The sequence below is a fragment of the Canis aureus genome, chromosome 6, assembly GCF_053574225.1.
Source record: "Canis aureus isolate CA01 chromosome 6, VMU_Caureus_v.1.0, whole genome shotgun sequence".
NCBI classification, from domain to species: domain Eukaryota; kingdom Metazoa; phylum Chordata; class Mammalia; order Carnivora; family Canidae; genus Canis; species Canis aureus.
The window spans coordinates 72,632,407-72,658,970 of NC_135616.1; the positions used below are offsets into that span (position 1 = coordinate 72,632,407).

At 44.1% G+C, this 26,564-nt stretch overlaps 1 protein-coding gene across 3 annotated transcripts; it reads right to left on the reverse strand.

Annotated features, from left to right (window-relative positions):
- Positions 1-1,588: 1,588 nt before the first annotated feature.
- UTP25 (UTP25 small subunit processome component) lies at positions 1,589-26,268 on the reverse strand. Of its 3 annotated transcripts, none has more exons than XM_077902224.1 (12): positions 26,196-26,268; positions 23,748-23,787; positions 22,219-22,465; positions 20,098-20,265; positions 17,905-17,993; positions 15,760-16,170; positions 13,757-13,976; positions 11,713-11,915; positions 10,382-10,564; positions 10,131-10,243; positions 9,101-9,346; positions 1,589-2,177 (listed from the first exon to the last, which is right to left on the reverse strand). In XM_077902224.1, the coding sequence occupies exons 3-12, from the start codon at positions 22,259-22,261 to the stop codon at positions 1,934-1,936; spliced, it is 1,920 nt and encodes a 639-aa protein (XP_077758350.1). In that variant the 5' UTR covers positions 22,262-22,465; positions 23,748-23,787; positions 26,196-26,268; the 3' UTR covers positions 1,589-1,933. The 3 variants fall into 3 exon arrangements, with proteins under 3 accessions (XP_077758350.1, XP_077758348.1, XP_077758351.1); XM_077902222.1 differs by lacking the exon at positions 26,196-26,268 and adding an exon at positions 25,981-26,155; XM_077902225.1 differs by lacking the exons at positions 22,219-22,465; positions 26,196-26,268 and adding an exon at positions 25,981-26,052.
- Positions 26,269-26,564: the final 296 nt, after the last annotated feature.

Genomic DNA, 26,564 nt, shown 5'->3' on the forward strand with positions numbered 1-26,564 from the left:
GCTAGTTTGTCACCTCAATTTTTGGAACTTCAGGAACCCAGTTGTATGTGGAGTTAATTGTTTGACCTTCCATGTTGAGTAAAGAGAGAAATAAAATGCCTATTTAAATATTCAGCAGGAAGAACTACCCAAAAATGATTTTGCCTTTTTTTTTTTTTTTTTTTGATAAGCAATTTTAAGTGCATCCAAGTAAAAGAAAATCTGTACCGATTATGGGTTGTTCCACTGAGGATAATAGGGGCCATGTGTCTCACTATCTGAGAAGCAGTTACAACTACAGAGAGGGAGAAAACTGGAAGGTATCCTGTAGTGTCAGACTGGAATCAGAGGTGTGCTGTGAATCCATGGCTTTCTGTACATGGATACAGAAATAAATTTAGATGCTGTGTGTGTATACATGTCCACACTGATAGTAAAGGATTATAACCCACTGAATAGAAGGTGAAACTACAAGTCCACACTTGTCCACATAAATTAATAAAGAGGATAAAAGGAACTCCATACTGAAAAAGCTGGGCAAACACTGCCTTAAACAAGTGGCTGGCTTGGCAGGTAGGACACATGCCTCTTGATATTGGGGCTGTGATTTCGAGCCCTGCATTGGGTATAGAGATTACTTAAAAATAAAATCTTAAAAATAAAAAAAAAACATAAACATAAAAGAAAAACAAATAGCATCATCAGTAATGGGGCAAGTGAACACTGTGTGCCACCTGAGGAGATGCAGTGAGGAGGATACAGCAGTGCTCCTGCCAATGATGCATAAACTAAACTTAATAGAAGGGAAACATTATCCAAAATAACCAGCCTGTTATCTTCAAAAGTGTCAAGGTCAAAAAAGCCAGTGAAAAGCTGGGGTACTCTTCCAGAATAAAGAACACTACAGAAATGTAACAATTAAAGGCAGTATGTAATTCTAAATTGTATCCTTTGCTAGAGAGGACATTATTGGGATATTTGGCAAACAGGGTCAGAGTATGGCAATAGGTATTAACAGCAATTCCAGATTTGGTATCTGTTTTTTGGTTACACAGAGAAAAGCCCTTGTTTAGAGGCAATACACACTAAATTCAGGGGTAACTTTTACAAGTGATAAGGCCTATCGAGTCATCAACTTAATCTCAAATGGTCTGGGTTCGGTACTTGTAATTTTTCTGGCAATATTTCACGATAAAAATGTTTTTAAAAGTGCAACTTCCCTTTCATTTTTAGCTGTTATATGATTTACAAAATGACTACAGTAATGAAGACGGTGATATTAAGATTGCTATTTCAACACCAAGAGTTTCATAAAATTCTTGAAACAAGAGAAGAGATTAATATTTTAAATAACGTGATTTTAAGTGTAGATTTTAACTGAAACACTATTATGAGTTTAAAAAAGATCAGTGGATACCTCTCTGAAGTTGAATTAAAATAGAATGTTTAAAGTTTAAAAAATGTTTGGCTGGAGAAAAATAAGTCTTGCAAAACCTGCATGACCCAAAATTAAAATGATATTCAGTACCAAGTAGTATTCCGATTTCTTATAACCAGTTCTCACAAGCAATGTCATGTATGCCTTACTTTTAAGAAAGCATCAAACAGAAACAGGCAAACCTGAAAGACTTTATAAAGTACAATAAAGAAAAAAATAACAATAGAAGAATTTACAGCTTACAAAAAATTTCACAAGTACAAGTTTTTCCTTCTATCAGTCTTTTGGAATTCTATTAGCTCTCTCCTGAGGTCCGAGAGATGTAACCAAAATTTGGTTTACATTTAACTTTTCAGGGACACATGACCTGAAAAGGAAGAAGTGTCCAATATGATACTGCCTGAAGCTCCTCTCCTATAGCAGTCCTTCTTTTGTGTAAGTGATCAGAACTGGGTCCGAGTGGCGCAGCATCAGCATTATATATCCTGCCAATACCATTTCCTGTCCAACAAATTCTCATCTTTCTCCAGTAATGAAGAGGTGGACATTCTTCTTGGACTGCAGCATCTGTGCAGCCCGCGTCACACCAACCACAGCAGCCAACCTCTGGGCATCATACCTGGAGTAGAGGACAGTGCAAGTCCAGGCGGCTTCCTCTCCTCTGCTGGTGGCTTTCAGCATGTTACAGACTTCACTGTAGAAGTGGGAGTAAGTTGGCAGTTCATAGAAAATCAGATTCCTGATCCCTTTTATGGTATACCTATTAAAAGGTGAAAGAGAGACTAGTATCTACTTGAGAAAATTTATGGAAAAGCTACCTAAGAGTTTGACAGGGGCATAGCTCACTCTTACTGCTCCATGCTCAACGAGGAAGATAATGCCATAAACAACCAACAGACCAAAGGTTATTTTAATTTGAGTTGGAAGGACTTATTTTGTGGCAACATTTGAATTCCTAATGTTTGGCTTGATATATTGATAAATTTGCTTTTTTTGAGCCTATTCTGGGTAGACTGAGGTAGACGAGGACTGAAGATCTGTCATAGAAAACTTCAAAAGCAAACACTTAACAACTCAACACTGCCCTTAGTATAATCAGGCAAAACAGAATGTTCTGTAATGGAGAGGAGGTCAGACCCAGTATGTAAAATAAACTGCATAAACTGTAAATGCATTCCCATCAGTCTTTTCTTGTCACTCTGTAGACATGTTAACTCCATAGCAGATGTCCTAAGTTCATCCATTTACAAAATCCTGCCTGAGGATCCATTAGGCATTATGGAAAAGCAATTAATTTCAACAGCTTATGTACTTCTTTCCCTGCTGCAGTGCTCACAGTGGTGGTGGTGGGGTATAGACCCCAGGGACTCACCGTATGTTTTGGGTCGAGGTCAATTATTCCCTCTGGGGCCCCATAACAAAAGATTTTATAGTTGACAAGGTTCTGATTTTTCCTGTTAATACTCTCTGATAGGCTGCTGTTAGACTCCCTTGGGAGTTTTATTTTATTCCCAGAGGATAAGCCTTCCTTGTCATCTCATCCCATGGATCATCTGACCCTTCTGGCAACCCCAGTCTTCCAAACTTTAATTGCAATCCACTATGTGGCTTACCTTTTAACATTATCATAAAGAAGAAATTCTAATGGCTAATGAATAAATTCTGTTCTACCTCACTAGTTATCAAAACAAACAAAAATAAACATGAAGTTCCACTTCTGCTTAGTATACAGTAAACTCAAGAGAATATTGCTTCCACACTAACAAGAAAAAGCCACATAACCTAAAAAAGCATTCCTTTTCTTGAGCCTAGACAGCTGATGTCACAACTCAACCAAGTGAACTGATTCAAGGGTGCGCTTGTATATGTTTAATACCTAGTTCTCAGTGGGGAAGAAAGTGCTAAGAGTGCTGATTTGAAGCAGCTGCCAATTTCTGTGGTGTAAATACTCCCACCATGGCCAGTTTCGAGCTACCAGTGTCATGGTGCTGAGCTCAGGGGCTGGGAGGAGATGTGCAACCTGATCTTAAGAGCCAGCTTACCAATAACTGAATTCCAAAGAGGACAAAGCTCACTGCAGAGACAGGACCCATAACTACTGCACTTTGAAGGAGCACAGGAGGAAGAGGGCACCTGCCAAAAAAGTGGGTAGCAAGAAAACAGCTATACTCTGAACAAACTCTTAAAGGGCAAGTGTGGTTCTATGTGACAGTTCAGAATCCCTGGGATCTGTTTATACTCACTCATGAATTCTTTTCCACAGGCCTCCACTAGGAGTCCTGGAGAAAGATGGGAGGCAGGACAGAAGACCTGAGAGAGAGACCCCTTTGGTGAAATGTCTCACTTCCCAGACCCCTATCCATATGAAGCGGAAGTGCAAAACTGACGAGAGGGGGCAAAGGTCAACTGCTGTTGGGAGGAGGGTAATAAAGCAAGTTATCTGGGGTGGTAAAGCCCCATCCCATCCTTTCCCATCGTAGGACTTGGACCCAACAGAAAGCAACAGCAGACTGCCTCTGGGGAAAGGGCACAAAATCCACTCCAGCCAAGATCCTGCACTGACAGAAGCAGAGATCTACCACCATCGTGGGAGAAGCAGGAAACTCTCTTCTACCAAGACCCCTTACGGATAAAAGACCAGGTTCTGCTGCCATGGCGTGTGCTGCAGGAACACTGAGAAGGCCCCGCTTCCACAGTCCAGAATGAAAGGGCCTGCCTAGAACGAAGTTACACCAAGAGAACCCCAACCCCACCTCAAGTCTTGCAGGGAGTAACAAGCAAGAGCAGCCCACTGCCATGGGAGGGGTTAGAGTGGAGGGAGACCCCCTCCGCTGGCACAGGGGTACAGGGCTTGGTGAAAGCCAAGAAGATCTGGACCCTGAGAAAAGACCCTCTGGCACCCCAGGCCTCACACTAAGCCACTGTGTGCTAGAGGAATTTGAAGTCTGTGGAGTCTGGAAGGTTAACTATAGTAACAACCAAATCCTGACTAGATTCACAACTCCCACACTAGTGGCCTGACAGTCAGAGGTGTACCTGGACCTCAGCCTCTACGTTCAGCTGACAATTATGAAAAAAACAAACAAACAAACATGAAAATGCAAGAAAAAGACATTAAAACATTGATGTTATCATTGAGCTATCAAGGGGGGTTTTGCAGAAAATAGGTGAATGGAGTAAAAATTATCGTGTGTGTATTCTGGGGAGGGGGAGACAAGATATGGGGAAGATGGTAGGGAGCAAATAAGCAGTAATGTATAATAAATTTTTCACCATGTACAGATTTTGAGCTAACGAGTTTTCCTCTTCATGTTCATCCTAATGAAATAACTAGACAACTACGCCATCAACTATGCATATGGATATTTGTGGCACTGTTGTATATAATAGAACAATTTTTTTTAAATCTATATACCCATTAAAAGGAAACTGGGCTAATTATATATCCATACAACATAATACTATGTAACCATTAAGAAGGATTCAATACACATCTAACAAACTACTTATTAATTAAATAGAAAAGATACCTTACAATGGAGAGATCTAGCAGACCCACCTTGTAAGTGATTACATTTAACATCACCAAAAATGACATAAACTGACATTATGTGCTACTGACAAGATGCAGTGGAAAGTATACAACATTCTCTACGTAGAGTTCTTAGCAAAGGTATTTAACCTAAGTCAGTGGTTCCAAACTTTGCTGCATTTTGAATCACCTGTTTGTAGGTGTGGGGTATCTATCCTTCATCCCCACTCCCAGACACAGGGATTTAAATGGCATTGGAACATGACTCGGGTATTTGGATCTTTAAAAGCTCTCCGAGGGGATTCTAATGTACAGCAAAGTTTGGGAACCACTGATCTAAATATTAAAAAAACAATTACACAATCCAGACTCTGGGACATTCTAGAGGAAACTGAATTGGACTCTTCAAAGAATGTCATAGAAAAAAATGAAGCAAGAGAATTATTCTAGATGAAGGTTTTTTTAACCTCAGCACTACTGACATATTGAGCCAGATAATTCTTTGTTGTGGGGCTATCCTGTGGACTCTGGGATATCCAGAAGAATCCTCACCTCAACGCACTAAAAACACTACATCACTAGAATAACCCTTCAGTTTTGATGACCAAATGTCTCAGCAAAACCGCCCCTAGCTGAAAATGGTTAAGATAGACTAAAGAAACATTAACCAAATGTAACATATGATCCTTAACTGAATCCTGGGTTAGGGAGTGAAACAGCTATAATGGTCAACGTAGGGAAACTAGGAAAATCTGGATACAGACTATATATCAGATGATATTACTGTGTAGTATCAAGTGGTATGATAATGGTATTGGTTAGAGAAAATATTCTTGTTTTTAGGAACTACATGCTGAATGATTTGGGGATTCAGTGTCATGAAGCCTCCTGTAGTTTATTTACAAATGGTTCAGGAAAGAAAAATAAGACTCAAATGCTAACACCTGATGAAGCCCAAATAAAAGGAGTTATAGATGTTCACTCTTAGTCTTATGATTTCCTTTGTAATGAAAATCTTTCCAAATAAAATGTTGGGGGAAGGGAGGATGTGACAAAGCTATATACATCAACTTAAAAATGTACCCATAAGCTACAAATATACATGCCAAAGTGTTAACATTTTAAAGTTGTTTTTCAATAAGCACATAAAAGAAAAAAAATCCCAATGAGTACAATGTGATCCCAATGTAATATTTTCAGAAAAGTGTGTATACGTGTGTCTATGTTCATGTGCACCTATTTTTCACACAGAAAAACAGGAAAGAAATATACCAAAATGGGTATTAATATCCAAGCAGTGAGATTCCATTTTCTTTTTTTTAACCTAGATTTTCCCAATTCTCTACAATAATTGTGTAATATTCTTAGAACCAGAGTACTTTTAAAACAAAGCACAAAACCAATTCCAGTAAGTGTTATATTTAAAAAACCAAGAAAATCTCTCTCAGTTTCAATTCTCCCACAATAGAGACTAGTTATCTTCTGGAAATAGTGAACGTGGTGAGGGCTTCTTCAGAGGGGCAGTCAGTGCCAAATCTCCTTAGTCTTCAGCATCCCTTCCCTTCTTCCTCCCTTGGTATAGGCTTTGGGTATTCAGTGACCCCTACAAATATGACCAAGGGGCACCTGGGTGACTCAGTCAGTTGAGCACCTGACTCTTGGTTTTGGTTCAGGTCATGATCTTGGGATCCTGGGATTGAGCCCCGCATCAGGCTGGGCTCTGCATCCAGCACAGCTGCTTGCTTGTCCCTCCCCCTCCCCCTCTGCTCTTTCCCTCAATCATGTGTGAGTGTTCTCTCTCTCAAATAAATAAAATCTTAAAAACAAAAATAAAAGCACACAAATATGATTGAACAGCTGGATGGGACCTTAAACTAAGGACAAAGGACATTCCGGATGTCTAGCTCACCTACCAACTGTGAAAGATAAATGAGGCACCCACAACTGATTTGAAAGGGTAGCTCCTCCACACTGTCTAAAAAGATGGTAAGCTACTTCCAGAACTGGGACTCTCATGTAGGGTGTACTCAGAAACACTCCAGCAGCCTTTACCAATCCCATAAATCCCACCTCCAGAGTTCTGACTTGCTCCCTGGTTGAAAAACCTCCCTGCTGTGGCAACCCAGTGATAAAGCTCAGGGAAACCACTGTGAAGCATCCCATGCTCAGGCGGGCCACCATGACCAAAAGCCTGTCCAACCCTAATTCTACTGGTTTCATCCCCCAATCCCACAAAAAAACAGACTCATCTTCGGGCTGAAAATGTTCTGGTAGCTCACAAATGAGCTGTGATGTTTCTAACACAGCCTACTTCCACAGAGAATATAAATACTGAATTTCAGAGTTGGATACTAAAGTTTAACATACAAGTACCTTCCCCATGGTCAAATCAAATCACAAAGGCACTGCAGATAAAAGCACCTATCTTCACCTTGGGGATGTCTCAAGGAAAGAAATCTATAGTTGGAAACCCTGAGATAATTAGCAGTCTCGGGACACTGAAGCACATTATTTCTATTCATCTTAAATACAGGACATACCAATTAACCAGATCCAAGGTATAGAGCAAGTGGTACATGCTAGATTTGTCTATATAATGATCTGGGGGCAAAACAGTTTGGTAAATACAGTGGTGTAAGCCATGGGACTGTCCTGCCGACTTGAGACATCACGCCCTCTCTCCTTGGAAAGCCGCTCTTTGAGAGCAGTCTTCCTCCCAGCCTAATTCATACTTGCTATAAACAATCACACTGGGAAGTTTTCCAATCCATCCACTTCACTTAAAAGGCTTGCTTTCATGTGTCAAGCTGATAGAAAACTAAGGGCTCTTAAGATCTGCTGAGTGCAAACTCCCCCAAAATATCACTTTCCAACATGAATGAAAACAACTTACTTGTTCCACAAAGCAAATAATGACACCAATAAGCAGGCATTCATTAACACTCTTTGGCCAAACAGCCCTGTGTAGGTGGCCAAGAATGCAGCCCAGGGAACACAAGTGCAGCCATTTCTCATCTCTCCACTCACAGATTGCCTAGTCAGCAGAATACCCAGAGAGGCCAAGTCATGTCAGCCTGCTCTGCCCTGGCTGTGGCAGGAATCCAGGCTGCTGGATTCCTCCCTCCCCGTCTTGGTAACGAGAGCATGTCTGGGGAGCACATCCTTACATGGGGCATAAATTAAAAGGCAAAGCAATGCCAACACGTGTCATCAAATATGCTCCAAAGCCTGGATGATTTCTGGCTTTTATGTTTGGGGTTCTCTGAGAAAATGTGCCCCTCGGTAGTAAGTATGACTGAGAGTTAAACAGTAAAGGCAAAACATCAATTCACTGAACATTACTGCACATCAGGAAGGAAAAGATAATAGGATGCAATTTCCATCTCTATAGATAACGGGTTTAAAAAGGGCTTTTTCACTTGGCAGCAGAGACAGACTTGGCAAAACAATGGAATACCTGACTTCTGGGGGCACAAATGGCTGCAAATAGTAACAGAAGGCTCAATATTACTAATGCTCTAATTAGAATTTTTTTAAAAAAGCAAATCCAATTTGTTTTGTCAGACTCACAAAATGGGGAAGCCAAACAAATGCTGAAATCATTAAATATTCAACTCTAAGCCTTTCACCTTTTGCCTCCTGCAAACAGGGGGGCCCTCCCTCCGGTCTCCTGTGAGGAGGCATGTGTGCACCTCCTCAAAACACACTGTAACTTTTGGAACACTGACCTTGTGCTCGTCCTCCACCTCCCCAGACCACACAGTTCCTGATACTTTGTCTGTGCTTCCATGACAGTTCCTTTCCTTTCTATATTCACTTCAGTTGTGCCTACTGAGAAGTGTTCAACTCAATGATGTCTTTCTTGAGGTATACAACCACAGCTACAGGAAGTATCCCAAGTGTGGGCCCACTCCAGATCTACACACAGATTATACTATAGTCACTCATTTGTCTCTACCTCTTCCAACAAGAGAAGAGACCAACCAACCAAGAAGAGTGCCCAGTTCCAAAAGTCTCTAGCTTCTCTGTACGAAGTAGAGTGAAAGAGGACCTCACAGCACCACAAAACCCACCATGCACTCAGAAGCAGGCCATGATTTGCAATACATTTCCCCTCCTAAGAGGACACTCAAAACCCAGCACTACTTTACCTTTTGTAGAAATGGAAGCGCTCTGTGAGGAGCAAAAACTGCTTCTCTCCTTGAAGGAAGAAGTGTCTGGCCCTGGAAATACCAGACTTCGGAGTGTACTCGCAGATGTGGGTGAAGTTCAGTTCTTCCTTCTTGAAGTAGTTTCGGAGACGCACGAAGTCAAAGTAGGAGGGGACATAGATGAGCGTATGAGACATGACTGCATCACGATACTGAGGCAAAATCTTGTTCACAAAAAAATTAAACCTGATTTGGAAAAGCAAAGGGCAAAGTCAATGATTTAGAGATTAGCCCACAGTGTCACCACTAACTGCGTTACCCTGGGCAAGTCACAATCTCCTTCCACCTCCTGCAAAGAGGCCAATCTGGCTTACCTCATCACAAAGAGCTAACATAAGAATAAATAAAATAAGTGGTAACTCTATTCACTGTAAAAAATAGAGGTGATGCCAGTGTATCCCAAAGAATTACTCCAGAAATAGACAAGCACACCATTCATTCATTCATTCATTCAGTGGTTAATCAATAACAAGTAATTACTGAACACTTCCCATATGCAAAGTATCTTTCTCCTACCATGGTCCCCTGATGAAACACAATGAAGAGACAGGGGAAATAGAGAATTAGAAACACTGGAACCTTGATGTTTGCAAGAGGCAAAAGGTGAAAGGCTTACAGTCGAATATTTAAAGGTTTCAGTGTTTGCTTCTGGGCATTAGTCCTTGCCCTGAAGGGCTTCAATTAAGTTGTTGACACGGAACACTTAGCAGTATCAAGCAGTGTTAATTAAAAAATGCCACAATCTTATGGAAAGAACCTCTGATTTACAGTACTAATGCTGCCACTAACCACCTAAGAGAACCGGGACAAAGTATCATTCCTCTCTGGGCTTCAGTTTCTTCCTGTATCAATGATGATTGGGTTCTATGATCTCATCAGTAAAACCGACATGGAATCCAATTTTAAATTTGTATGCCAAGGCTAAAAACTTCTCTGTACCCCCGACGTGTCCAACAGGAGAGAGAGGTACCTGGCATCAATCACCGAAGCTACATTTTCAGCTTCCATCCTCTGGAAGACATGTGGAAGCTGCACCAGGACATGGCTGATGGAGCCAGTTATTGGGACGTTCCTCACAGCCACCTGCCAGGAGTTGATGAGAAAGTGAGGAAGCGAGTCATCCCCACCACTGACCAAATGCCTTCCTTCCCGTATGCCTCATGACCCAAACAGTATACAATGCTTCAGGAAGACCCAAAGAAACAAGGAGAGCATGCCCACCTGGCCTTGGAGATTGACGCAGTACTTGCTGAACACGGAGTTGATCTGGGCATCCTGCAGGGCCCCAAAAAGCAGAGTCTGGCGATAGTACTTAGACCAACTATTGAGGCTCCACATCCTCACTCGGGAGAAGTCCACTCCGTGTGAATCCAAGGGCAGTAGGTTCATGTGGTTCATCAAATGCTTTGAGCAGAAATAACACTACCATTAATTTTTATGGAGGATGTACCTGTTGACACTGCTAAGCATTTTACAAGTCTGTCATCTTATTAACCCCATGGAGTATGTATAGTCAAATTCCAAATTACATCAGAAAATCAAGGGTCAGATGGGTGTGAATTGCCTAGTTAGCTGAACACCCCCAACAGAAAGGTAAGCTAAAACTGGCTACCTCTTAGATCTTTCAAAAAATGGTACCTACAGGAATATTCCTTTGAAAGGAATTTCTGAAAATGCCATCCTGGTCATTCTATGGGTTCCTCAGTCCCAAATTTGGACAAGAAGGGAAATACCATGGATACCATAGCCATTGTTCTTCAGTGGCCTAGTTTTCAAAAAATGGAGATCCTAGAGCCACCACATGTGCCGTTTCCTCAAATTACATTGACATGCCTTTTCTATCTTAATTGTATTTTCACCTTAAAATATATATTAAAGGATAACAAATACTCTGCATTTATTCACTACTTTATAAATTAAAGTATCCCCTTTATTTGCCCCACCTTCCTACAAGCCCTGGGACTGTAGAAGTGAGTTCTCACAAGCCTTAAAAAACCAAATCTATGGTTCTGTGATAAGGATTGTTCCAAAGCACAGTTGTTCAATCCTAAAGTGGACAACACTGCAGAGTATGCAGGAAAGGAGGAAAAAATTATAGCACAAGTTACATTAACAGGATAAAGATATCCTACATTTCTCTGTAAAACAAGATCACACATTAAGAAATCCTGAGTAATGTTTTCCCATTTCCACTGAAGGCCAAACAAAAGAGAATGAGCATAAACTATAGGAGGAATTATATTAGATGAAGGCATTCCAGGTCAGGAGGAACCAATCTACCAACCAGCCACACTGAAGTGACCTTAAGGCGAAGGAATCTTTTCTGGAGATTTGAAAATACTGGCAAGAATTTTTACTTCTCTGAATAATTATTGACCAATCTGTGTGTAGAAGAGAACCTAAAGGTTTTTTCAAACTGGAAAATGTGAAACATTTCCATTTCCAAACTGAGTTCTCATCTGGATTTAAGACTTTAAGACTTATTAAATCACTGAGCTCCTTCGCTCTCTAAACATGAATGTTGGCACTCTAAATGTGAATGACCACATTACCAGGACATGCTCCCAGTTCTGCATCAGATAAATGTCAGCTTGATCAATGATGAGCAGCTCAATAGAAGACAAAAAGTCAAAATCTCTCTTCTTCTCTCCTTCTGCACCGATGATGGTCCTCAAGCCCAGCGGGGAGGCAATGAGGATGTCGGAGGAGTAGAAGGGGGCATAGAGGCGGATGCTTCTCTGGAGTATCGCCACGCCTACATGAGATAGCCAAGTACACAGCCGTCCATTATTCCCACCAAGCCATCAGCTGCTACCCACTCACCTTGCATTGTTGACCTTCACGTCTTTCCCCTTAGCACATGACCCATGTTCAAATTGTTTTCCTTACTAAAATAATCGTCCTCCTCTTGCCTCTATGGTCTCACTCTCGTCCTTCCCTTTCCACTAAAACCTCTCCAGAGAATGGTGTCTGCTTAGAAATCTCTCACTCGGGATGCCTGGGTGGCATTTGCCTTCAGCTCAGGGTGTGATCCTGGGGTCCGGGATCGAGTCCCACCTGGGGCTCCCTGCAGGGAGCCTGCTTCTCCCTCTATGTCTCTACGTCTCTTGATGTCTTTCATGAATAAATAAATAAAATCTTAAAAAAAAAAAAAAAAAGGAAAGAAAGAAGAAAGAAATCTCCTACTTGTTCCTCAGTACATCACAATCTGGCCTGATTCTCAGGACTCCACTGAAAGGACTCTTGCCAAGGTCACCAAATCAAAGATACTTCAATGTTTGTTACAAATGCATGAAGCAGCATATGGAACACATCCTCCTCAAAATGTTCTTTTCCTTCTGGTACTTTCCATTTCTTTAATACTCACTTCCTCTTCTAGCCCTGACCTGGCTCATATCTATCTTTTCAGATCCAAACAGCTCTTCCACAAGTCTGTGAGTTGGCTCTAAATTCCAATCACACCTTACATAAGTTTATGGGCAATAAATGGGTAAATTTATTCACTAACCATAGCTATAACGCCATCTTCACAAAGATCTGTATTTCCAGCCCAACTTTTCTTTCTTGAGATCAAAACTGACATATCAGTAACTGGCAGGACTCCTGCACATGTTTAAAACTAAACATCTACTCTCGCAAAAAATAAATGAATAAATAACAAACAAACAAACAAACAAACAAAAAAAACCATCTACTCTCGTGCCCCCCCCTACTTTGGTGCACCTGACACTCCAGCCATGCTGAAGCCTTTGTAGATCTTTGGTCATACCCGGCTTATTCACCCTGATGCCTCTGCAAGTGCAGTTTCCTCTCTAAAACCTTTTCCTGCATTCTGACCACCCCTCCTTACAACAAAAATTTTAGTACAAAAATCACTTTAAACACCCCCAGATCATCCACTGCATCCTCTGATCAGCACTTATCAATCTGTACTGTTTGCCCAATAGGCTGGATTTCCTTAACAGCAAGAACCACAACTTTTATTTCTATATCCTCAGCTTCTTAGCAGTACTTGGTACCAAGTAGACACTTAATGCATGTTTTTTTGAATGAACTTACGTGGCGAAAAAACATTTTCCTAAGAATTTACTCTATCAATATACAACCAACCAAGTATATGGGAGTTGGTTGAGACAAGCAAAGATGTGACAAGTTGGGTAGCAGTCGGTAAGTCCTGAGTGGAGACAATTCAGGGTAGGCACTCTCCATGGCTGGAAGAAGGGAAGTCCACCACTGTACATGGACACCCAGTTTATTCAGCCTCCCCGGAGGGACCCTCTAAGGCCCTATCACTTCCAACTCCCCCTGTAGCATCAACTACTAATTCTGGATGTGCTGAGACATTTCTGCTTTAAATGTGCATGTTTTTTTTTACATACAGCCTCAGAGATGCTCCATCCTGAGCCAAGTGTCCACCCTATTAGCCAGGCAAGACTCTCTTCCCTGGCAGACAAGATGTCCCAAATGCACCCGGGTCCTGTTAGGAGGACATCTCACCCCACTGAGAGAATGCCCAATTCCCAGCTTCTAGCCTCTAGTCATGTGAACCACATACCACAGGTCTTCAGGGTTTGAATTAAAACAAGAAGGAATTACCAATCCGAAAGTGGTCATCGATGTTGCCGACAAACACAGCTTCATAATCCTCAGGCCTCTTCAGGTTGGGTGGTCTCTCCTCAGGATCTGAGCCATACTCTCCCTTAAACCTCTTTTTGTTGCTCACAATTATTTTCTTCTTGCTGTCACCCTCGAGGAGGCTGATGAAGAGCTGCACCACCCGCAGAGCAGCTTCTCGGAAGGGCACAACTATCAGCACCTATGGAGAAAGCCACAACAGCCTCGGTGGGACCAGGGGAAGGGTCCGCAGCTGTGGTCAGCCTGCTGAAGACATGGTGCTAAAGAACCCTCCATAAAGCAGCAGGCCCTGCAAGGGCTCACATCTCAGCCACCTCCTTTGCACAGAACCAGGTTCAGGACTACAAACTAAGCACCTCTCATATCCACAGCACTGTCCTATGGACTTTAATCTAATAGCCCCATGAGAAGCAATTCCCAACCAGAATGTGGAAATATCTTTCAGGATTAAGTCAATGCCTTTAACAGGAGTCCACTAGCAAAAATCCAATATAAACATACAAGTGTCAAGGAATGTTACTCATTTCTGTCTCGCACAGACCTTACTACAGTATTTTTATGCATAAGCTGCAAGGGATAAATGCTAAATAAATGAATGCATTAGGAAAAAAAATTTAAAAAAACAAAAAATAAAATAAATGAACTAGGTATGATAAGTAGAGAACAAATAAAGCTGGTAAGGAAAAGGATTAACGCATCTAATATATTTCCTAGCATGTTTTTCAGAAATGATGATAAAGCATTTCTGAAATGAGATCATATCTCAATGGGAAACGTAGGACTCAGTTTTCCAAACATTTCCAAAAATGCTTACAGTTACAACTGGAGAGAATAAAAATAGAATATGCTTAACAAACAATAAGTTTCTCATTACCCTTCTGTAAATATCAACAATGTAAACAACCCCTGTCAGAGCCCACAACTCATCAAATTCTAAATGTGCTTCATGGGTAATCTGACTCATTGTTTTCTACAACTCTAAATGGAAACAGATAAACTTATAATCCTTATTTTTAAGACTCTGAGATAGTTTCCCAGAAAGGGAGCAAGCACAGCCACAGGGGCATAGTGAGTGCAGCACCAAGGGCCCTAGATTGAAGAGGGCCAAGTTACTGCTGTCCCAGCTGTGACACTAAGTATCCAGGCTTCAGTTTCCCCAGTTATCATATAGGGGGCCAGACTAAAAAATGTCTAAGAGCCACATCAGTACTAAGCCCTAGAATCCTATTAGACTCAGTGAAACATCTAAAAAGATGAGACTTCCTCCATATGGAGGGATACAGGTTAAGGAGGTATGGGGAATGGAAGACACATGATGTAGCCACACAACATGAGTAATGTGGGCACAATTAAAAGACATTTCCTACCAAAGCCCCACATCCACTGGAACTTAGGCTTATGAGCCCAAATAAAGGTAATCATCACTTTAAGCAGCGGTAAGTATACAATGGAAAAACCGGAATTTCTGTTTCCCAAGATTTACTTATGTGTGTGGCTCAGTAATGAAAATTCTTGGTTCTAATCCCATCTCTGCTACTCATTTCCCGGTTCTCTTCAGCAAGGTCCTCTATGAATCTGGGTCTCTATCCATAGCTGCAGTATTTAGAGATTGGATAAAAGGCTGGCTAAGGTTCCAACCATTTCTGACAATCACAAAGAGACTTACAATGGAGTGTCATTTATGTATGCTCAGGGTTATCTCAAGAATTATCAGAGGAACCTCTGACTCACAAGTTTCCAGTTAAATCCAGTTAGAAACAGTCCACTGAGCTGTCTACTGCACTGCTCTGGCACCACCTGGCCCATCTAAGGTGTTCACTCTTGGACTCATTCATTATTCCAGTATTCGTTACCATTAAAATACCTGAATATCTGCCAAGTGCCAGACACCTATACAGCACAGCCAGAAGCCTCCTTCTGGAGGACAAAGCTCTCCTGGATGAAGCTCTCCTGCTGCCACTCACCTTGGGCCTTGTTAGCCCTTGGTCTCTGAAGTCATCATCGTCACCCACCCCAAGCTTCTGACTGCGACGTCTGCTATTGTTACTAAGCACCTGGGCATTGGCTTTGAGGACATGATTTATTGCGTGTAGGCAGTACACATGGCGGATCTCCTCCCCATTCTTCAGGGCAGTCCTTTCTGGGTAGAATAGATCCTGGTAAGAGTTCATAATTAAGAAGAGCTCTTTCTGGAGGGGTGTGAAAGGGCTACTTGATTTGGAGGGACCAGAGAGGAACTGGCTGTTCGTCTTGGTCCAGGTGGATTCCAGGGGCTTCTGCAGATGAAGTGACTTTAAGTCAACGTCCTTTGAGGGTTTAAATGTTTCCAACTTCTGAAACTTGGATGAAAAGACAAGCTGGCCCAATACAGGCCACTAGGAAAGAGAGAGAGAGATCAAGAGCTAAGTTAGAAATGCTTTTCAATACATTACTTTCACACAGTACTTTCTAATTTACCAAGCTCTCTCCGATTTATCAGATTACCTCATTTAATCCTCACCAACAACCCAGCAAGGTGGACACTATAATGCTTGTCTTAAAGCTTAGGGAAGCAGAGGCTCAGACATTATAGGATTCAGACAAACTTTACCTAGGAGAGAAGAGAGCTGAGAGCTGAGAGCTAGAGCTCAAGGTTTCTGACTTCCAACCTGAGCTCTTCACTAGGTCAGTATGTCCCAAACTATTTGGTGGAATATGTTCTAGGAAATCAAAATTCATTCTAGAAAAAAAAAGGGGGGGGCTCCATGGTCAAATAACTTTGGTAAACAACACAGAAGCTAATCCCCCTTACAGAGAGTCACAATGTATATTAGATACAAAAGGTTCTGATGAGTCCTATGACAAGAGCTCTGTTCTATTGTATTTAACTTCAAGTCTTCCAAATTTACTTGGGCATGAAATAAATTTTTTGAGATACAGCCATTAAAATCCTAAAGCATATATTTTTTTTTTGTGAGATGCCAGTATGAGTGGGAATTTTTGCATCGTAACAAAATCGCTGATCTCAGAAAAAAAAAAAAAAAGATGATCTCAGCAATAAAAAGAAATGAATTATTGATATGCCCCAAGAACTAGAGGTGGATCTCTAGGGAACTATGCTAAGTGAAAAAAGCCAATCTGTAGGATTCTTTTTATACAATGCTTTTGTAATGACAAAATTATAGAAACGGAGAACAGACTAGTGGTTACCAAGGATTAGGAATTGGGAGGAGGGGGAAGGGTGTGGTTTTAAAAGGGCAAGCAGAAACAAGAGAGATCTTTATGGAGCTGGGAATGTTCTCATCTTGACTTTGGTGGTGGATAAGGGGAACCTAGACCCGACAAAATAGTAAAGAACTACAGACACACACAACAGAGTAGGAGCAAAACTGGGAAAAGCTGAAGAAGACAAGCGTGTTAATGTCAATTTCCTGGCCCTGATACTGTCAAACAGTTTTGCCGAGACGCTACCACTGGAGGAAACTGGGCAAAGGGCATAAGGGATGTCTTTGTGTTATTTCTTAAAAATGTAGCTATAATTATTACTTTAGTAAAAATTTCAATTAAAAAAGAATGACCAACTCTTAAAAACAGCATGAGCTGATAAAAAAAAAAACTAAAACTAAAAAAAAAAAAAACCCACACAAAGCAGAAAAAATGGCTCCACACATGAGTAACTTAGTTATGAACCTCTCTCAGATTCTTTGAACAAACCAACAGCAGCAGTAGCTACTGTTTTACTCAATATTTTCTATGTATGTCAGTAAACTACATCACTTCATTTTGAGGTAAGCATTACTGCCCCCCTCTAACAGATGAGAATAGTGAAGATCAAAGAGGTAGACTGACTTGCCTTGGGTCATGTGACAGCGTCTCTCAGATGCTGGTCCACACCCTGGTGGACCTGCCTGCAAAGCCATTCTTACCTGCTCCCACACTCCAGCTTCCCCAGGCCTTTCCCAGCTACACCTGTGCCACTAAGCTCTTCCAGCCTTCCTATCCTATGCTCCCCTATCAACTCCTCTACCACTGGTGTTTATCATACATTCGAGGAGAACGCCAAACCCAAGACCACTGCCTAACTTGGAGCTTTACTTTCTTGGTGACAGGAATGACTAGGCAACACTTACTTTTAGCTGGTGAGTAGTTCTGGGATTTGTGGCAACAGCTTGAATTTCTTTTTCTTTCAGTTCTTTGTTCACATGTTGTAGAAATGGATCTAATGCAGAAATCAGGAAATGTCAGATCACTTGGGAGGAAAGAGCAGGCATTTTTTTTGGTCTTCTCTCCAAACGACATACTCTTTTTTTTTCTCGATTTTAACTCATCCTTTTCCCTATCTTTGTTCCCCATCCTCTCTCCCAGCTCAAAAGTTTCTAACCGGTTCCTTTCCCTAAATCATTTCTCTCATCACATTACTTCTCAGCTCAAACCCTTGAAGAAGCTTCTCAGTCTGAAATTTGGGGCACTCTAGGATGTACACCTCCAAGCTACCTCTCCAATATAAGTTTTGAATTATATGGCCCTCAAATTCTTCTGCCTCTGTGGGTTTTCTTCCTCTGATTAAAAATTCTATCCTTTCCTTCACTTCATTTTTGTAAGTCCAAATACTATCAGTTTAATGTCACATCCTGACTCACAAGAACTATTTCCCTGAAGCCTATTATGCCAGGCACAGCACTGGTTCCACTAAGAGGCCATCCATGGTGCCCTACAGACTGTCCCCAACCCTGCCCCCACCTACTCGCTGCAACACTGTAAGATCCCTGAGAGCAGGATCCATCCCTGATTTATCTTATATTACAGGACACATAGAAATGTTCAATACTCAACTGAGCTGAACAATGATCCAACTAGTAGTACTTACAGTCGAGGTTATCTTATCTTCAGTCCTCTGAGCTAGCCACCCAACCTTACCTTCCAGTCACTCATTAAGAAGCAGAGAAAAGTTAAATGACCTATGCAAGGATCCAAATGGCAAAACTTCAAATGCAGTGCATTCTGTACTAAACACCCAGAACCAAACTATAGGATATAAGAATCCTAGGTGCTAATATATCTGTATAGGCAAAACAACCAGAGAAATTTTAGGATAACCAAACTTCCTCACGTCTCCTCCAAGGTTCTGATTTTTTTAAAAATTTCCTTTCTTTTAGAGAGGAAGGATGGGCAGCCTGGGGGGCTCAGCGGTTTAGCACCGCCTTCAGCCCAGGGTGTGATCCTGGAGACCTGGGATCAAGTCCCATGTAGGGCTCCCTGCATGGAGCCTGCTTCTCCCTCTGCCTGTGCCTCTGCCTCTCTTTCTGTCTCTCATGAATAAATAAATAAATAAATCTTTAAAAAAAAAAAAGAGAAGGGGAGGGAGGAAGAGAGAGTGCATGTGAACAACGGAGCGTGAGGGGTGGAGAGAATCATAAGCAGCAGAGCGCCTGACACAGGGCTTGATCTCACTACCCTGAGATCATGACCTGAGTGGAAATCAACAGCAGGACGCTTAACCAACTGAGCCACCCAGGCACTTCTTCTCCAAGGTTATTAAAGTTCTGATGGTTCAGAATGGGGTTTGTGCCCAAATTTTATCTACTACTTCTCCAGCACAATAGCCAACAGAACAAAAGAGCCAAATAAGGATTAAAACGTCAGCTTCATTAACGGTAGAGCTGGGTAGAAGGACAATGAAACCAAAAAAGGCAGTCAGAATACAGAATGAGACCAACCTGACTTGCCCTCCAGGCACAAGCTGAGAAAGTGGACCTGAGAGAGAGAGCAGAGATCTGACTACACCTACCACACAGAGGCAGGCCTTGTCCTAGTCACCGCCACTGGGAGAGAGGCATGGCCAAGAGAGAGACTGGAGGAACAGAAGGGAGCTTTTTGGCTTTGAAGGTGCTCCCTGGTAATGAGGACCAATGAGATTAGCCAGTCCTGAGTCTTACAAATCTGGAAAATTCCTACTCCCATAACAAAGAGCAAGTGAAGGGCACAAAGAAAAGTATAAAGTATTTTTCTCCTTTCTCTTCCTTCCCTGCGTGGGGAGAAAATCAGAAGTCTTCCCCTGACCCCAACGGTGGAAATACGAGGTCTGGGGAGCTGGCCTTCCCTACTTTCACTCCTAGGCTACCTGTCCTACTAAGTAGCCTCTTGACTCCCAGCACTGCCTCACCAAAAAATACCTTTGAGAAGTCTTTCTTCCCAGTTCTAGATATAGCTGCTAAAATGTTTCTATCGCTGCTCATTGCAGTAGCAAGAGATTTAACACGTACTAGCACACAAGCCCCCATGCTAAGCACCTGCTGAATTTGAAAAACACACGCTGCTCTGACCTTGTGATACTTTCAGAGAACATGCGCCTTCACTTTCCTCGAGAAAATTGGTTTCCAGGCTGAAGAGTGACTCGTGTTTTGCATCTGTAAATTCCTCAAGGGATTCTTGTGATGTGCCAAGTGGCCCATCCCCATCTTTTCCTTCAGGGTCAGCAGGCAAAACCATACCTGTAATTTTGAGAAACATTTTGTAAAATTATTTAGGCATGAATATAATTATAGTTCTGTAAACAAGTAAAATTTAATTCTTTAGCCTAAATCAACACTGATGTTCACTGCTATTATTTACTTTTAAGGAAATTCAGGTGGAAGACTTAAGTTTCAAAATTAAGCCTGATGAGTGAACCAGTTCCAGTTCTAGAACTTATTTTAAGATGATAACTAGATGAAGTACACTAAGATACACATGTAAGGATATTCAAAGAGGCACTGATTAAAACAAGAAATAACTGGAAAAATTGATTTCATCCTTTTCTATCAAGAGTGCTAATTACATTACCACGTATCATTTACAATGAAATACCATGTAATTGAGAAGCTAATATGAATCCCTGATTATTCACATAGAAAAGGTCTGTGGTATACTATTAAAAAAAAAAGTAAGTTGCAAAAGTGGATGAGACCATTAGCATGCGTGCACATACACACACACACACAATTATCTATGTACATACTTGTACTCACACATGTATCCATAAAAAAGTAATCTGGAAGGTTATATACAATGTTAAAGGTGTTCATCCGAAGGTGGTGAAAATATAGGTTAACTACACTATCCTCTTAAATTTTAACAGTAAGCATATGTCACTTCTATAACCTAAAAACAACCAAAAAACCCAAACTTCTTTTAAAAAAATTTTTATTTATATGAGAAAGAGAGAGAAAGAGAGGCAGAAATACAGGCAGAGGGAGGAGCAGGCTCCTTACAGGGAGTCCAATGAGGGACTCAATCCTAGGTCTCCAGGATCACCCCCCCGAGCCGAAGGCAGATGACGAACCACTGAGCCGCCCAGGCATCCCAAACTCAAACTTTTCATTAAAAAAAAATCCAAAATAGGAAATAGAAAACAAAACAAAACCCTAAGTCTGAGGCAATGAATTTTTATCCTAGTAAAATTGATTAATTAAAATGTTAAGAATTATGTATGACCTTACGGTATAGAGAAAAAATATGGCTGCAAGGAAAACAGGCATTACCATAGTGAGATATAAAAAGGCACCCAGACACACTGACAACGCAATACGACTCCAGCAGTACCAACTCATGAATTACTGGTACGTGAACAACTTGGATCAGTCACAAAAAACTTGAGGAGCCAAAGAAGCCAGACACAAAAGGGTACAGACTATATGCTTCCATTTATATGAATTTTTAGAACAGGCAAAACTAATCTTTACTGAAAGGAAGCAGGTCAGTGGTTGCCTGATGCCAGAGGGGGAAACCGACCATAAAAGAGTAAGAAGACATCTTTTGGAAGTACCGGAAATGTTCTGAATCTTGATTTTGACAATTATAACATAGAGGATGTACCTGTCAAACTCACTGAATTGTACACTTAAAATAGGTACACTTCATTGTAAATCATACATCCCTCCATAAAGTTGGTTTTAAAGTTAAAAAAGCCACCTGAAGTCTGAATGAGAGAATTCCTTTAAGCTCTCAATCTCAGCTGTTCTCTGAAGCCCTCCCTCATTTACTCTGACAGTGTGCAACCACTCCATGTCTCTTCAACGCCTCTTAACTGGCTGCTCCATACAAACCTGCTGCTTGACAATTTTTGTACAGTTTGTCTTCCATTAAACTTGGTTTCTCTAAGGGAGGGACAGTGATCTTTTGGAGACTGGCACAAAAACAGCATCATGTTCCCTTTCCTCTGAGTCAAGGGCTCTTTAGGATTGATGAAATCCTGGAAATGGTAAGCAAAAATACTACTACTGCATTTTTCTGGCTATATGGTCTTGTGTTTTCACCAGATTCTCAAAGATATCACGGAATCAACAAGGTTAAGAGTCCCTGCTTTGGATCTATGTGCTTTGGTTCAACTCACACAGTACCCAGCACCGTGTTCACAGGGCAGCTGTCCTGACAAAGGTGACTGAGCCCACACCAAAGACACTTACTCTCCTGCACTTTGGTGGACTCGGCTGTTGTCTCTTTCTCCATGCTGACATCACTACCATCATCTTCACTGTTCGTTTCTACCTCATCTACAGCACTGTCTTCTTCCTCTTCTTCTTCGTCCTCCTCTTCCTCCTCATCCTCTTCTGATGCATTCTTTAATGTGGCGAGTAGTTTGTGGTACCCAGAAACTTGTTCTGGTTCACTCTCTGCTTCACTTTCAGAACCTGAAGCATCTGAATTCTCTGACTAAAAGGAAAATAGGAAATTTTATTTTTAAAAAATATTTTATTTATTTATTTGAGAGGGAGTGAGAATGAGTGAGGGTAGGGCTAGAGACAGGGAAAAGCAGACTCCCTGCTGAGTCTGGGGCTCATCCCAGGGCCCTGGGATCATGACCTGAGCTGAAGGCAGATGCTTAATTGACTAAGCCACCCAGCTGCCCGGAAAAAATGGGAAAATTTAAAACAGAAACATATTCTTGTTTCTGCCCTAAGATTATCATTAGGCCAAAAATAGAACAGGTTGAGACTTTCATAAATAAAAATTAGCTTTTCTGTAAATATCCATATCCTATCTATTCAATCATGCCTAGCCACAAAGTTATTTTTAAAAGCTAGTCTAGCAGGACGACTGAGTGGCTCAGTTGGTTAAGTGTTCTGGACTCTTGATTTTGGCTCAAGATCACGATCTCAGGGTTGTGGGATCCAGCCCCAGTTGGGCTCTATGCTAGGTGCGAAGCCTGCTTAAAATTCTCTCTCCCCGTCCCCACCCCCTAAGTGTGTGACTCTCTTTAAAAAAAAAACAAAACAAAAAAACAAACAAAAAAGCTAGTCTAGCTGTGATTCTAGAATCTATTCATCTTCTTTGAAATGCTAGTATTCTACATGGGAAAAAAGCAGGCTAAAAACAGAGCTTTTGGTTATAAGGAAATCTGATCTACCTGTCAGATATTTGGCATGCCCAACAGAGCAACAGGAAAATTACAATACATCAAAAGAGTGCATTTTTAGTTTGCTGTTCTGAGCTAGGAACTTTGTTCAGTTTGCACTGTTTGTGGCTCCCTCTATGTTGAGTAAACAAGACACTTCTAAGGATTCACCAAGAGCTCTCTGGTGAGTCTTCTTGGCAGGTTCTAGTAGGCTCAAGAATCTCAAACTCAGAAGCACCTTGATGGCTCAAGCGTTGAGTGTCTGCCTCGGCTCAGGGCCTGGCCCTGGGGTCCTGGGATCAAGGCCCACATCAGGCTCCCCGCAGGAAGCCTGCTTCTCCCTCTGTCTGTGTCTCTGCCTCTCTGTGTCTCATGAATAAATACAATCTATTTTAAAAAAGTGTTTCAAACTCTATCAGTTATCACAATGGCATTATGACAGACATCTGCATTCAACACTTAGCAACATGACTAAATTAATGGCTTACATCTACAATCGCAAAGAGTGAAAATGTAGCCAGGCTTTTATTATCATTATATACAATCTTAAAATTAACAGCCAAGAACCACCTATTACTTAAAAAAGAATAAAAGCATTACCCGTTGATAAATCTGTGGTTTTGCCTCCTTTCCAGAAACCCTGAGAAGAAACAGGTAACATTAAACTCTAACTACTAGCACGTAGCCATTAGTAAACAGTCTAACTATACAACTTTAAATGAAAAAGGCAGAAAATTCTAATATAAATACATTATAACTATGGTCATGTGAAAGCCACATGTGCATTTGGGCAGGGATTGTAAGAATATCACAAACGAACAACTGAGACATGAAAAGTTTAACAAGGTCACATGACGAACACAGTTAACGGGCTCTCCTTGCAAAGAAGTATCAATTAAGCAAATAAAAGCCCATTTTCTAGCACATTTCTTAATCATAATGCCCCTAACCGCTGGTGTGAAGCGGCCCAAAGCACAGTGGCGGGTGAGCAACAAGATGGGAACCGAGAGTCTGGACACGCGGAGGCGGAGCCACAGGTACCGGTGCGCTGGTGTCCCCTCTGTACCTGGAGAGAACATAGGTGTCCAAGGGCCCAGGCAATTCTTTACCACACACACACACACACAATCTTAGGAAACCTCTCTAACAGCCCAGCCCCACAAGAGGCGTGAGGTCTAGCACAAAGCTAAGGGGCTCCACGAAAGGCAGGAAGACTCACGAAGAAGCCCATCTGAAGAACCCCATCTCCGGAGCCACCTGAACCGAGGGTGGGGGTGGTGCTGGTGGAGGTGGAAGCGCGCGGGGGGGGGGGGGGGGGGGGGGGGGAGGAGCGTGGGGGGAGGGGCGAGGAGCGTGGGGGCGCTGGGGGCAAGGGGGGAAGCGTTGGGGGAGCGCTGTGGAGAAGCGCTGGGGGTGGAGCGTGGGAAGCACGGGGGAGGAGCGTGGGGAGGAGCGTGGGAAGCACGGGGGAGGAGCGTGGGGAGGAGCGTGGGGAGGAGGGTGGGAAGCGCGGGGGTGAGGAGCCTGGGGAGGGGGGGAAAGCATGGGGGGGAGGAGCGTGGGGAGGAGGGTGGGAAGCGCGTGGGGGGGGAGGAGCCTGGGGAGGAGGGTGGGAAGCGCGTGGGGGGGGAGGAGCGTGAGGAGGAGGGTGGGAAGCGCGGGGGGGAGGAGGGTGGGAAGCAAGGGGGGGGGAGGAGCCTGGAGAGGGTGGGAAAGCGTGGGGGGAGGAGCGTGGGGAGGAGCTTGGGGAGGAGGGTGGGAAGCGTGGGGGGAGGAGCGTGAGGAGGAGGGTGGGAAGCGCGGGGGGGAGGAGCGTGGGGAGGAGCTTGGGGAGGAGGGTGGGAAGCGCAGGGGGGAGGAGCCTGGGAAGGGTGGGAAAGCGTGGGGGGAGGAGCGTGGGGAGAAGCGTGGGGAGGAGCGTGGGGAGGAGCTTGGGGAGGAGGGTGGGAAGCGCAGGGGGGAGGAGCCTGGGAAGGGTGGGAAAGCGTGGGGGGAGGAGCGTGGGGAGGAGCGTGGGGAGGAGGGTGGGAAGCGCGGGGGGGAGGAGCGTGGGGAGGAGCTTGGGGAGGAGGGTGGGAAGCGCAGGGGGGAGGAGCCTGGGAAGGGTGGGAAAGCGTGGGGGGAGGAGCGTGGGGAGGAGCGTGGGAAGCGCGTGGGGGGGGAGGAGCCTGGGGAGGGGGGGAAGCGTGGGGGGGACGAGCGTGGGGAGGAGCTTGGGGAGGAGGGTGGGAAGCGCGAGAGGGAGAAGCCTGGGGAGGGGGGGAAAGCGTGGGGGGGAGGAGCGTGGGGAGGAGCGTGGGGAGGAGCTTGGGGAGGAGGAGCGTGGAGAGGGGGGAAAGCGTGGGGGGGGAGGAGCGTGGGGAGGAGGGTGGGAAGCGCGGGGGGAGGAGCCTGGGGAGGGGGGAAAGCGTGGGGGGGAGGAGCGTGGGGAGGAGGGTGGGAAGCGCGGGGGGGGGAGGAGCGTGGGGGGGAGGAGCGTGGGGAAGAGGGTGGGAAGCGCGGGGGAGGGGCGTGGGGAGGAGAGTGGAGGAAGCGCGGGGGGGGGGAGGAGCGTGGGGAGGAGAATGGGGAGGAGCGCGGCGGGAGGATCACAGGGGGTGGAGCGCATGGGAAGGGGGGGAGGAGCGTTGGGGGGAGCGCTGCGGGGAAGCCGGGGGGAGGAGCGCGTGGGGGGGAGGAGCGCGTGGGGGGGAGGAGCGCGTGGGGGGGAGGAGCGCGTGGGGGGGAGGAGCGCGTGGGGGGGAGGAGCGCGTGGGGGGGTAGCGCGGGCCGCGGCAGCCGCGTCGGGACCCCGCGGAGACGGCCCCCGCGCGCCCGGCAGTGGCCGCCCCACCTGTCGTAGAAGGGATGCTCCTCGCCGAAATCCCGAAGGTGCTTCTTCTGCTTCTTAGTCAGGGTGTGGAGCAGCTGGCTCCGGCTCCGGCTCCCGCGTTTGCCCATAGCCGGGGCGTCCAGATGGCCCGCCTTCCACCCGCTTCCACCCGCTTCCACCCGCGCGTCCCCCTCCCGCCCCCGCACCCCGCGGAAGTCGCCCGTCAGCTCACTCACGCGGGGCAGCCCACGGCGCTTTACGGCGGAGGCCGGGGGCCGCAAAGCAGAGCCGTTTCACGTCGTGCCTGTACGACGGGCGTTAGAACTTCCTGGCCTCGAGTCTGCCCTCTAGGGACGCTCTTTGGAAGCGCATGCACGGGCGCCGGCAGGTGCTGCGAGCGGCGGGAGGTGTGCGGGTGGGTGGGCGCGCTTTGTGCCTGGGTGGCGCTGGGGTGGGGTCCTCCCGCGGAGACGGGTGGCAGCCGAGATGGTCGAGGGTCCTGGCTTTATGTCGTGCCGTGAATAAAAATACCAACCAATATTTAAGGGTGCTGGCGCATCTCACTTCGTCGTCGCAGCGGTACACGCACGGACGTCCCGTCTCTA